Here is an 11,174-nt window from a genome sequence, read left to right on the forward strand (position 1 = left end):
TGACTGTAAAGAGTTGGGAGAAAATCGGATGTGTGTCAGATCCGCCTCATGTGCATCAGGTTTTAAAGAGACAGCGCTGATTTCAAAGTGAAACCTGCTGAAGTCTGTCATTGATGTAAATCAAAGAAGAAAAGAAAAAGAGAAATCCTTGGACTGTTCTAGTCGCTGATTAACTTTTATAGCTTGAATAAAGATTAATATGCATAATTTATGCATACATAATATAGTTTGTGAAGATTGTTTTAAAATCACTTAAATTAAAAGTTGTTATATATTTCAGAGCCTATTAAATGTTAAAAATAATGGCTTTCAATTATACTGTAATGTTGAATGGCTATAATTAATAGGAAAAATTGAGGAAGCACGACTGTTCTTGTGTTGCAGAGGGCATCTGTGAGATCTGGCTGACCAGCGAGGACACGGGTGCGTACGGCAGGGACATCGGCACGGACCTGCCCTCTCTGCTCTGGGAGCTGGTGAAGGAGATCCCGGAGGGAGCCATGCTGCGCTTGGGCATGACCAACCCACCGTACATCCTGGAACATCTGGAGGTGCGTCCTCTTCCTCTCACTAACCGCCTGACTACCCATAGTGCACTTCACTGTTAAGATCTTGCAGCAGATGAAACCTTACTATCAAAGGGTTAGGGGTGCAGCGTCACACACAAATTATGGTTCACACTCTACTTCGGTTTTGAAGTCATTATGAATTGCCGTTTACACCAAGTGTAATAAAATCAGAATCATTCTCGCCGAAATTTTGGTGCTTCCCTAATTCGATGTTTTAATCAGATTAGATTAGTTGTCCGGTCGGGCAAGTAAAATTCTCTTTCACTTGCCCCTTCAAAAAATGCACACAGATCATCAAAAGCATTCTCTCGCGCACCCCTGCTGGTCGGTCTGTGCACCCCAGTTTGGGAACCGCTGTTCTAGAACAATACCCAGAATGCCGTGCGTTCCCCCTCTGAGCCCCAGATGCCGAGGACACTCGTAATCCCAAGAAGTGCTGGGAGAAGCAGTTTTAATTTGCAGAGGGTTAATTGAGGTTGTAATTTTGTCCCCCGATGTATAGGTTACGTTTATGCTCTGTTACGTTCAAATTAAAAAGTGATGATTTTTTTTTCCCCTAAATGAAAAAAAATAACAATTAAATGCTAATTAGAAATGTAGGCGTGCTTGTATACGTGCTAGAGGACGGTTATTTCTTTTTATGTGCTAATTTGATTTCCATCATTGGACTATTTGTCCTTATTTCATTTCCACGTGCTCAGCAAGTATTTTTAATTGCATGTCGTTGTTTTGATGCGTCTATTTGTCTGACGGGAAGCGGCGGAGCACGAGTTCACGATCACTGCTGCGCTTCTTTCTTCAAGTGATTGACAATCTCTATTGACTTCTGCTACACGAGCAGGTGAGCGTGTAGTGTTCACTCAGCGTGCGTCTCTGTGACGGGAGGTGAGGTACGAGGAAGGTACTCATGTTGCGTCAGACACTTTATAAGAATGAGGTAAAATGGTTTTCACCGGTGATGGAAATAGCAAGTGTCGTCTCAAGAGATCACATATAGACAGATGGGCTGAAATCAGACGTCTTAAAACTCACTAGCTCATGCTTCCATTTTCTAAATCATCACAGGGTGGTTTAAGACGCGCTAACACTAGAGCGTTCCTCTTCTTATCAGAACACATTCCCCTGACTTTACCAGATCTCCATTTACTGGCTCTTAAGTGTTTTTTGTGGTGGAGAGCTTTCACAGCGCTGGTAAATGACTGTGTTATTCTGGAGGCTGTGGCTGTCTGACACTCTTTCTGAGGAGTCATTTAGCAGCATTAGAGGTGTTTAGCAGAGCAGATGTGTGATTTATGGAGCCTCTGTTCAGCGTTTGAAATAGCAGAAGCACCTGTGAGACAGGAGAGGACCGATCAGCGCGGTGTGAGAAAGAGACCCTCCCGTCTCACTTACAAAATTGACTCTTTCTGAAGAAAATGGTTCTCAAGCTAATAATTGTGCTCTTATGCGCAGAGAAAATGTCCTTTAGACAGGTGTGCAGATGCACAAATATATTCATATAGTGCTTGTGTTCAGGGTTTTGGAGTGATGCATGTCTTAGTGAACACTAATGAGAATAACGCAATGATGAACGCTGGCGTCTTCGTTAGTTACGAATGATCAGATCGTGTGTAATCACTGCAGGTAAGGAGAGTTTTCCCCATTACCTTCAGTCTGACCAATGGAGCGAGTGTGTGGCAGAGCCCAGATTAAATGCAGAAGAGCTGGAGGTTCAACTTTCAGTTTAATGTGCTGCTGATTGCACAAATCTCTCTTTGATGTCATCTTATTTCAGGAAGCAAAACTTGGCGACCTGAAAATTTAGCTTTTCCAAAGCCAGAGCGTATCGCCTTCATTATGCAGTCATGAAATCTGACCCGCCGGTTAACCCGCCGCACCGTACATGAATACTATAAGAGCTGTGGGGCTGCTGAAATCCAAAGACAGGCTCTCAAATCATATCTTTAAACTGAGAGACAAGCTTTCTGTGCTCAGAGCTCCACCCGTGTACCTGATCACCATCCGAGCCTTGACCTCCAGGCCAGTAGCGTCCACTCGTGATGTGCTGGAGCATATTGCACTGGAGTACATTAGCCTTCACCTGTTTCCTTTTGAAGAGCTTTTTAATTGGTGGCCAGCATCCGTTTAATTCATCGCTGCTTCAGTCCAGCGGGTCACGGGAAGTCATCACGGCAAGCCTTTCTGAGAGCGACACGAGATCTGCTGTAGTGCTCTCTCTCAGGTGAAGCACCCTCGACTGACGGCCGCTGATTAGGTCAGCTAATGAAGCGCTGCGCTCTGCTCCGGGTGCTGCTACTCGTCATGAAAATCATCCTTCACCGCACCTTGATGACTAGAAGAACGAACAAACGCCCGGACCTTGTGTTTAAACGGTCTCGCTTTCCTTCGTTCACCCTCTTTTTGTGAGTAATTCTCACTAATTCTGCCTTTCAGGGCTGTTTACTGTACCGTGGAGTAAAACAGAAATCAGGTCTGGCCTAAAATGCAATTCAGGATCAAACACTGATAGATTGATTGATTACATGAGACATGATTCATTTGAGTAAGATGTTGTGTTTCTTCTGATGTTCATTCATGTTTATTTGGTTCTTTAACTAGTGGTAAAGAGGACAAGATGATCAGTTCAGGCCACCGGTAAGAATCAAATAAACAATACCATTGTTACTCCAGCATTAGTGTCACACAGCTGATGTGTTTACCTGTTGTAAGGTAAACAAAATAGACAGTCAAAATGTGCCATCGGAGAAACGCTAATTAAACGCCACTGTTTTAGGCCCTCCAAAAATATTTTCGGTTGCTAAAATTTCTGTGCATCACCAGTTAATGCCATATAATGCCATATAATATAATATAGCTCCACTGATGTTCTGTGGGTCTTCTCGGGTCACACTGGAGAACATGACCATCAGGTTTAGCTCACGTAGACGTTCACATTCATTTTCAACTCAAATTGTTATGCTGATAATATAATTTATGGTGGAAAAATAGAAGTATTTCAGACTTCCCCAAGTCTTAAAGTAAGCGTCTCCTCAAAACACATGATTTGAGGAATCATTCATGTCTGTGGTGCCTAATGCATCGGCGTTTGCTCAGATCAGTAACCCCAGTCATGAGCAATACTGATAGTTATGCTTGACTAAACTGCGGCTAATTAAACCATGATGCAAAATAGAGAAATGAAATGAAGGTGTGAGGGAACTGAACAAGCCTCTCGCTGGCTGGCCTTGAATCTAGAGAGAGCGATGTGTCAACATTCACAGTTCAGTCAATTATAGCTCAGGCTCTGGAGACTCGCCGCTAATTTCATCCCAAACACGGGCCATTTTCATATTAATGAACCGCCAGAGACTCTCTGTCCATTAGGGGCCTAATGTAGCATTGCATGGACCGTAGATGAGACTTCTTCAGTGTGTTTGTGAATGAGCGGCTGTTTGTCTGACTGAAGGACTGAAGCGATGAGACTCAGGAATGCTGGTTGTGTTGGGTGTGTTGTGTTGGTCCGTCTGCAGCTCCTGCTCTCCGGAGATTCGGGTGTTTAATCACAGATCCGGCCGGTGCTCTCGCTGTCAGACTCCTCTCTGATCCTGCGGGAACGCTGTGCTCCACTTGTCAGCTTTCACAGCTTGTTATGGGAACAGTCTCATGTTTTGAGCCGTTTATTGCTGGAATTAGATTTGTCCTGTTGCTCCATTGTGAAATGAACAGAGTTGCATTTTACTGACACATTCATATTGAAAATGACTGTTATTATAGCAATATATGCATTGATAGAAATGTAATTAGCCCTCATATTATCTGATTCCAGTATCAGCTCGGTCAAAGCTTATTTGAGAAACTTTTGACTGTGAACGTGCTCGTAGCTGTGCGGTTTCTCTCTGTCATCCATTTGACCTTCATACACTTCAAACACAAATGTACCTGTTTATGAATTCATTTTTTTATAGGAAGTATCTTCTGTTGAACACAAAAGCAGATGTTTTACAGTGACTGCGGCTTATCGAGCTCCAGTAAGGACACACAAGCTTCATGACACACTATGTATGGTTTTTATGGATTGTGAATATGGTGCTTTGGATAAAGAGCATGTTGTGTATTTCATCCACACTTTGTCATGTTTAAACTTGCTTCATCGTGATCGGTCCTGTGGCATGTGAATGAGATTTGAGAGCTGCAACAGACTTCCAGGGAATACGTTTAATTTCATGTTTAATTCCTCATGCAGACACATCGGATGACTTGAAATAGAGCACACACGTCATGTCACTGGTACTTCTGCAATGATTTCTGTCATTTCATGAATTCTGTTTGTGTTCCAAAGCTGAACTCCCCTTTAAGTCATCAGTGATGTATGAATTGTTTTGTTAGGAGTATTTTCTGTTTCTAAACACAGATCTGCTCTGTTCATCTCTGTTCTCTCGCTTGTCCTGCTCCACACACGCTCACCACCCAAAGAAAACAGAATCACTGACAGATAAAACTCTCCACATCACAGCCATAGCGTCCTACAGCGTGACACTGTGCTTCATATGCCTCATCTCTGAAGAAAGTTATCTGTTATCTGGTCATCTGTGAAGGCTCGGCGCTGCTGTGGTTTGGTTCGATCGGAGCAGAATGAAACACAGCTCCTTCTCTGTCTCTCGTGCTGCTCATTCTAAACCACAGCAGGATGATGCGTTACGAGGGTGCGGAGCCTGGCTGATCATGTGATCTGATTCTTGTGGCAGTTTAATTGGCACATTACATGATTAAAACATGATTTGGTGTCCCATTACTTACGTATACTGTAGATATTGCATCATTGAACATTGCATTATTTTATTTTATTTATCAGATCAGAGTTCCAGATTTTTTTTTTCTTTCATATGCATCAAGCTTGTTATGAGAATACGGCACATGTCTGAGATGGAGGTGTTTGGTGTGTTCAGTTCCTCCGTCCTTCGTCCTGTACTGCTTTATTTGCATGAGTGAGTGTGTAAGCATCGTCAGCCTGAGGAGAAACTCTTCTAAGACACAGAGCTGTAATGACTGGATCAGGCCGTCTGCTGTGATGGAGGATGAGGAGAAGCTGTGGTGTGTGTGTGTGTGTGTGTGTGTGTGTGTGAGCGTGCGTGCGTGTTAGTGTGTGAGTGTGTGAGTGTGTATGTGCGTGAGTGTGTGTGTGTGTGTACGTGAGTGTGTGTGTGTGTGTGTGTGTGAGCGTGCGTGCGTGTGTGAGTGTGTTTACCGCGAGTTTTCAAAAAGCGCGATAATCAAATACGGTTTTGATGATAATTAAATTTTAAACGATAATACTAACCGTCAGGGCATTTTATCGTGATTTATCGTGAAACCGGTAATCGTTCCATCCCTAGATGTGTCTCATGATAGACGCCGTTAAATCATTCTCATCTTGCCCTGCTCAGCTGTCACTCATCTCGTCTGCCATCTGCCAGAGCCCCTCCCCTTCAGCACACGGGACGTGTGATTGGCTGATGAGAATCGTGGGAGGCCCCGTCTCTAATGAGCTCTGAGCACACATTAGCATAAGCGCATAAATGAATGTTTTCCTTGAGCAAATAACATGCATATTAAACGATGCTTTGGGCTACAAGGTGCAGGACATACAGACATGAAGAATAATTAAGTTTGTTAATTAACGCTTGTGTGTTTCTCCTGCTATCGCGTCTGATCGGATCTGATACTCCAGAGTGATGTGTGCGTCTGCTCGGAAATTAAAGTGGGTTTATGCTTCTCTTTGTCAGCTAATGGCCATATTCTCATACTGAATATTCAACACTTTAGAGCAATCTGCATAATCTTCCACGTTTGAGGATCAATTATAGTGACTGTTTCAGCAGTGAGCTCAACATTATCATGACCAGTGAGAGATGACCACAACCCTCAGAAATGACCAGAACAACACAAAAGAAGCCTTTGAATATCAGTCTCGTCACGTTTGATGAGCGCATCATCATTAACTGTTAATAACCTGAAGCAGGTGACCAGACAAACTAGCACCCTAGAACCCGTTTACATTCATGCATTTAACTCAGGCTTTCATCCAAAGTGACTGACAAACGAGGAGCCGCACCACACGGATACGCTGTTTTCGTTCAAATCAAAGCCTAAATAAATGTAGAAAACGTATCCGCGTGACGCAGCTGACACAGAACAGTATATGCTGTTTGCGTTCAGTGGATATTCTCCATAATGGTGCTACGGTGATGCGGAGGAGACGAATTGTTGAATAAAGTCGTTATTTTTGTTTTCTTTGCGTACAGAAAGTATTCTCGTAGCTTCGTAAAATTACAGTTGAACCCCTGATGTCACATGGATTATTTTACCGTGACAGTGCGTGCGTGCATATGAGAGCGAGCGCATATTTGGAGGTTACGCATTGGTCCTCAGCACATTTTTGACCGTAACCAGTCAGCTTTCTTCAAACTCGCTCTCATTGATGTTTTGTGAGCTAACCTTGTTTTTTTTGGTTGACTGTATTTATTTTGATGAACAGACTGTGATGTTTGAGTTGCGAATATGTGGTGTGTGTGTGCGTGTGCGTGTGTGCGTGTGTGCGCGTGCGTGCGTGTGTGTGCGTGCTTGTGTGTGTTTGTGTGTGCGTGCGTGTGTGTGTGTGAGTGTGTGAGCATGTGTGTGTGTGTGTGAGCATGTGTGTGTGTGTGTGTGTGTGTGTGAGAACGCGAGGCGCCGGCGCGATCGAACAGCTAAAACATAAAATACATAATCTTTGGTCATACAGATAAGAGTAAGACATAATTCGAAAGCACAAAGTGTTTACTTTTATTTTTGCACACTCAAAATAACAACAGAACATTTGTGATTTTGTAAAATAAAGCAAGGATTTATTTAAAACTGTTACTTATTTAAGTCAGATATTTTTTGCATATTTATACCTATACTATGATTGAATTTTATTTTTATGAAAACAAATGTTGTTATTTTTAATGTCTCTTACATATACATTTTCCTAAAATCATCCTGGCAACCCATTTTTGACCCAAGCTGTGCCCTAGTTAGGTTAATGCAGAAACTTGTGAACGATGCTCTCGCCGGCGCGATCGAACAGCTAAAACATAAAATACATAATCTTTGGTCATACAGATAAGAGTAAGACATAATTCGAAAGCACAAAGTGTTTACTTTTATTTTTGCACACTCAAAATAACAACAGAACATTTGCGATTTTGTAAAATAAAGCAAGGATGCGCGTTTAATTAAAACTGTTACTTAAGTCAGATATTTTTTGCATATTTATACCTATACTATGATTGAATTTTATTTTTATGAAAACAAATGTTGTTATTTTTAATGTATCTTAGATATACATTTTCCTAAAATCATCCTGGCAACCCATTTTTGACCCAAGCTGTGCCCTAGTTAGGTTAATGCAGAAACTTGTGAACGATGCTCTCTATATAATTGTGGCGTCACCGTTTAGTGACGTCATTGAATGTTCCGGGAAAACTTAAGTTGTATTTTCAGTGTCGGTCACAGCGCCTTTTAATTGCTGTTTTGGATCCGGCAATTATTAATTTACAAATCAAGCACTGGCCATGAGGATGAGGTAAGTGGTTGTCAGCTGATTTGTGCTGGTCTCAGTGGTTCAGGTGGAGGTTCACCGGAGAGGAACAGGGAGGGTGAAGGGTCTGGAAAGAGACTCTATACTTCATCGTGAAGCAGACGTTGCTACACTTGTTCTCTAGGTCAGGTTAAAATCACATTCTTAATACGTAGGTAGTTGCTGTCTTATTTTCAAATTTTAATTTGTATTTATAGTTCATATTTATTTTCATATTAAAAATACGTAATTTCCACTCTTTCTGGAGTGAGTCTGCAGTCGTTAGTAAAGCTGTAAAGCAGAGGATGGTTTTGAGCCTCGTGTCTGTGATCATGTGACACTCGCTGAGGTTCTTCACTCGTTCCAGTGCAAGTGGACTCAGTTTATCTACACTGCTAATCAGTCACTATTCTTTACACTAATTAACTGGTTTAATTCTGATCGTCTAATGTAGGAGACGCGTGGTGCGGTGGAGGGGCTGCACCCACACAATGCAGTTTAATTGTGAGGATGAGCCGTAATCAACGGTTCCTCTGAATGAGACCGAGAGAAACCGTTTTCTTCTCCTCTCTGTTTTGTTCTTTGAGTGAGAAACACAGGTTGTGTTTTATTCGTTTATTTATTGATTTGATTCATTGCTTAATTAATAGTGAGAGGCAATTTCCTGATATAGTACATATGAAATACATTTAAGATCATTATTGGTTGAGCATGTTCAATATTTATTTATTTTTTTGTTTTTTACACTGTTTGGGGTTAGTAATATTTTTAAATGTTTTTATTTTTATTTATTCGTTCATTTATTTATTTATTTTATTTTTTTAAATGTTTTTGGTTCTGCTCGCCAAGGCTGCATTTATTTGATATTTTGTAACATTTGTGTTTGCGTGTATTTACTGTCACTTTTGAACAATTTAATATGTTCTTGAAGAATAAAAGCATTAATAATAATAAAAAAAAAATCGTAATTTTGAATAGTGAATGCAGACGTGTGAAGCTGATCAGTTCTGCTCTGTACGTGTGTTTGAGATGTTTATGTGAGGTGGTCCGGTAACAGTGACGCAGCTGCCTGAGGTTTATTGTGTTTCTCAGAGTGAGATGTGATGATGTGCGGTGGCTAGGTGGGGTTTTTATGTAGATGGTGGGTCTCAATGTGTTTTGCTGATTTGTGGTGGTTCAGCTCTGTATTTGGAGAGTTTAGCTTTGCTTCCCAGTCATTTATCATCTTGATCTCTCTTATTTAGAGATAGATATGTAACACATCACACTGTTTCTCTGACCTTTACTGATGACCTGGATCTGCTCTGAGTTTGCCTTTCAGTTGTATTTCTATGTGCTTAGGAAAAGGAAGACTCGGTGTTCTCACGTCACAGGAACAAAAACAAGAACTTAGCATAGATGTTTTTTCTGAGTTGTGTTTGATGTGGCCATTTCTCTGAGCACTCACAGATTAACTTGTTCACATTTACAGCTGCTGTGAAACGTTAACCCCTCGCAGCTGCGCTCCTGCACTTAGATTGTGTTTCTCTGAACCTCTGATGTGAGAGACTAACTATAGGCCTCTGATCTGAACACACACTGAACCTCTCCAGACACACACACACTCACACTCACTCACTCGCTCATACACACACACACACACACACACACACACTCTCACACACACACACACACACACATACGTTTCACACTGCTTGACCCTTCATTAACAGTTGCACATGTGGCATATAGTGCATATTAGTAATTCAAGAAATAAAGGTATTTGTCTGTAAACCAGGGATTGACGCAGCGTCACATGTGCTCCTAAGTAGAAACATTTAGAAAGCATAAAACCGTCTTCAGGGTTGCGCTGATAATTGGCCAATTTATGTGTTTTTCCTTAATTAAGGGGATACAAGGAGACATTTACAAGCAGAATGATTTTTCTTATTTATTAGAATGCATACGTATACTAGGTTTTTTAATGTTCTGCTTTAAACTGTATTTAATAATTATGCAATTATCCAAAGGCCCTCTTTGCTTAACTGTAAAAAACAGATTATGACAATACTAGTAAAATATATTTGTGACGAGCGGCCCGGACTGAAGCTACAAGAGTTTACTCACATTACTAACTGCCATATACTGTTTATGTAACCAAAATACCAATAATAACTATGAAAAACATTATTATTTATTATTGCCAGCTGCTCATTTAAAAAGATGAGGGAGATCAAATAAACACTCTTACAATATATACACAATAAAATAAACATTACTGTTATATCTGCTGTTGATTATGACAATCTATTAGAATAAATGTGTGGTATTCATATATTGCAAACTGCTCTGAAACGGTGAGCCTTTAGCACCGCGTTTTAACTTTAAATGTGCAACACTTACATTTATTTAATGAAATCACAGCCTTTTGAAGTTTAATAATCACATTAGACTGTATTACCATTCCTTTTTTTTCATCCCCAAATTTAAGACCTCCTAAAATGATAATTAAGACGTATTATACCATTGGTGTTTTCAAGAGACTTTACAACCTTAAATTTCAAACTGATTTATTTTTTAAATGCACAGGTATTTTTCCGCATACATGCTCAGAAATATATTTTCACAGTGAAACTCTCGCACTGTCAAACCCTGTAAACCGTGAAAGAAAGCCTGCTAGAGAGACTGCGGTGTCGTCTGTGTTGTTCCTCAGGAAATGGTCCGGATCCTGCAGCACCCGCGGGTCTACGGCTTCCTCCACGTGCCGGTGCAGTCTGCGTCTGACAGCGTGCTGATGGACATGAAGAGAGAGTACTGCTGCGCAGACTTCAGACGCGTCATAGACTTCCTCCAGGAGAGGTGAGTCCTGCGGGAACGGCTGAGGACCATCACTGGGACGCTTGTATTTAGGAACACAGGCAAATGAGCTCAGGCTGGTGTCTGTCATCCATGTGATGCAAACTCCTCACCTTTCAGTGACAACTCACTTTTTTTAATTAAAATAGGTCACCTGTGAGATTTGCTTCGATCCAATGAGAAAGCGTTTTTATGGGGGGGGGGGGGGGGAT

The 11,174-nt window shown here is 41.2% G+C and overlaps 1 protein-coding gene across 1 annotated transcript in view; it reads left to right on the forward strand.

Annotated features, from left to right (window-relative positions):
• Positions 1-11,174, forward strand: part of LOC107722243 (threonylcarbamoyladenosine tRNA methylthiotransferase-like) — a 222,711-nt gene that overhangs the window by 131,388 nt on the left and 80,149 nt on the right. The window contains exons 8-9 of the mRNA XM_016530527.1: positions 385-551; positions 10,820-10,965. Coding sequence (XP_016386013.1) covers positions 385-551; positions 10,820-10,965 — 313 coding nt within the window. The remainder of the gene's footprint in view (positions 1-384; positions 552-10,819; positions 10,966-11,174) is intronic.

This window comes from Sinocyclocheilus rhinocerous, unplaced genomic scaffold, assembly GCF_001515625.1.
Source record: "Sinocyclocheilus rhinocerous isolate Xijiao unplaced genomic scaffold, SAMN03320098_v1.1 scaffold1506, whole genome shotgun sequence".
Taxonomy (NCBI): domain Eukaryota; kingdom Metazoa; phylum Chordata; class Actinopteri; order Cypriniformes; family Cyprinidae; genus Sinocyclocheilus; species Sinocyclocheilus rhinocerous.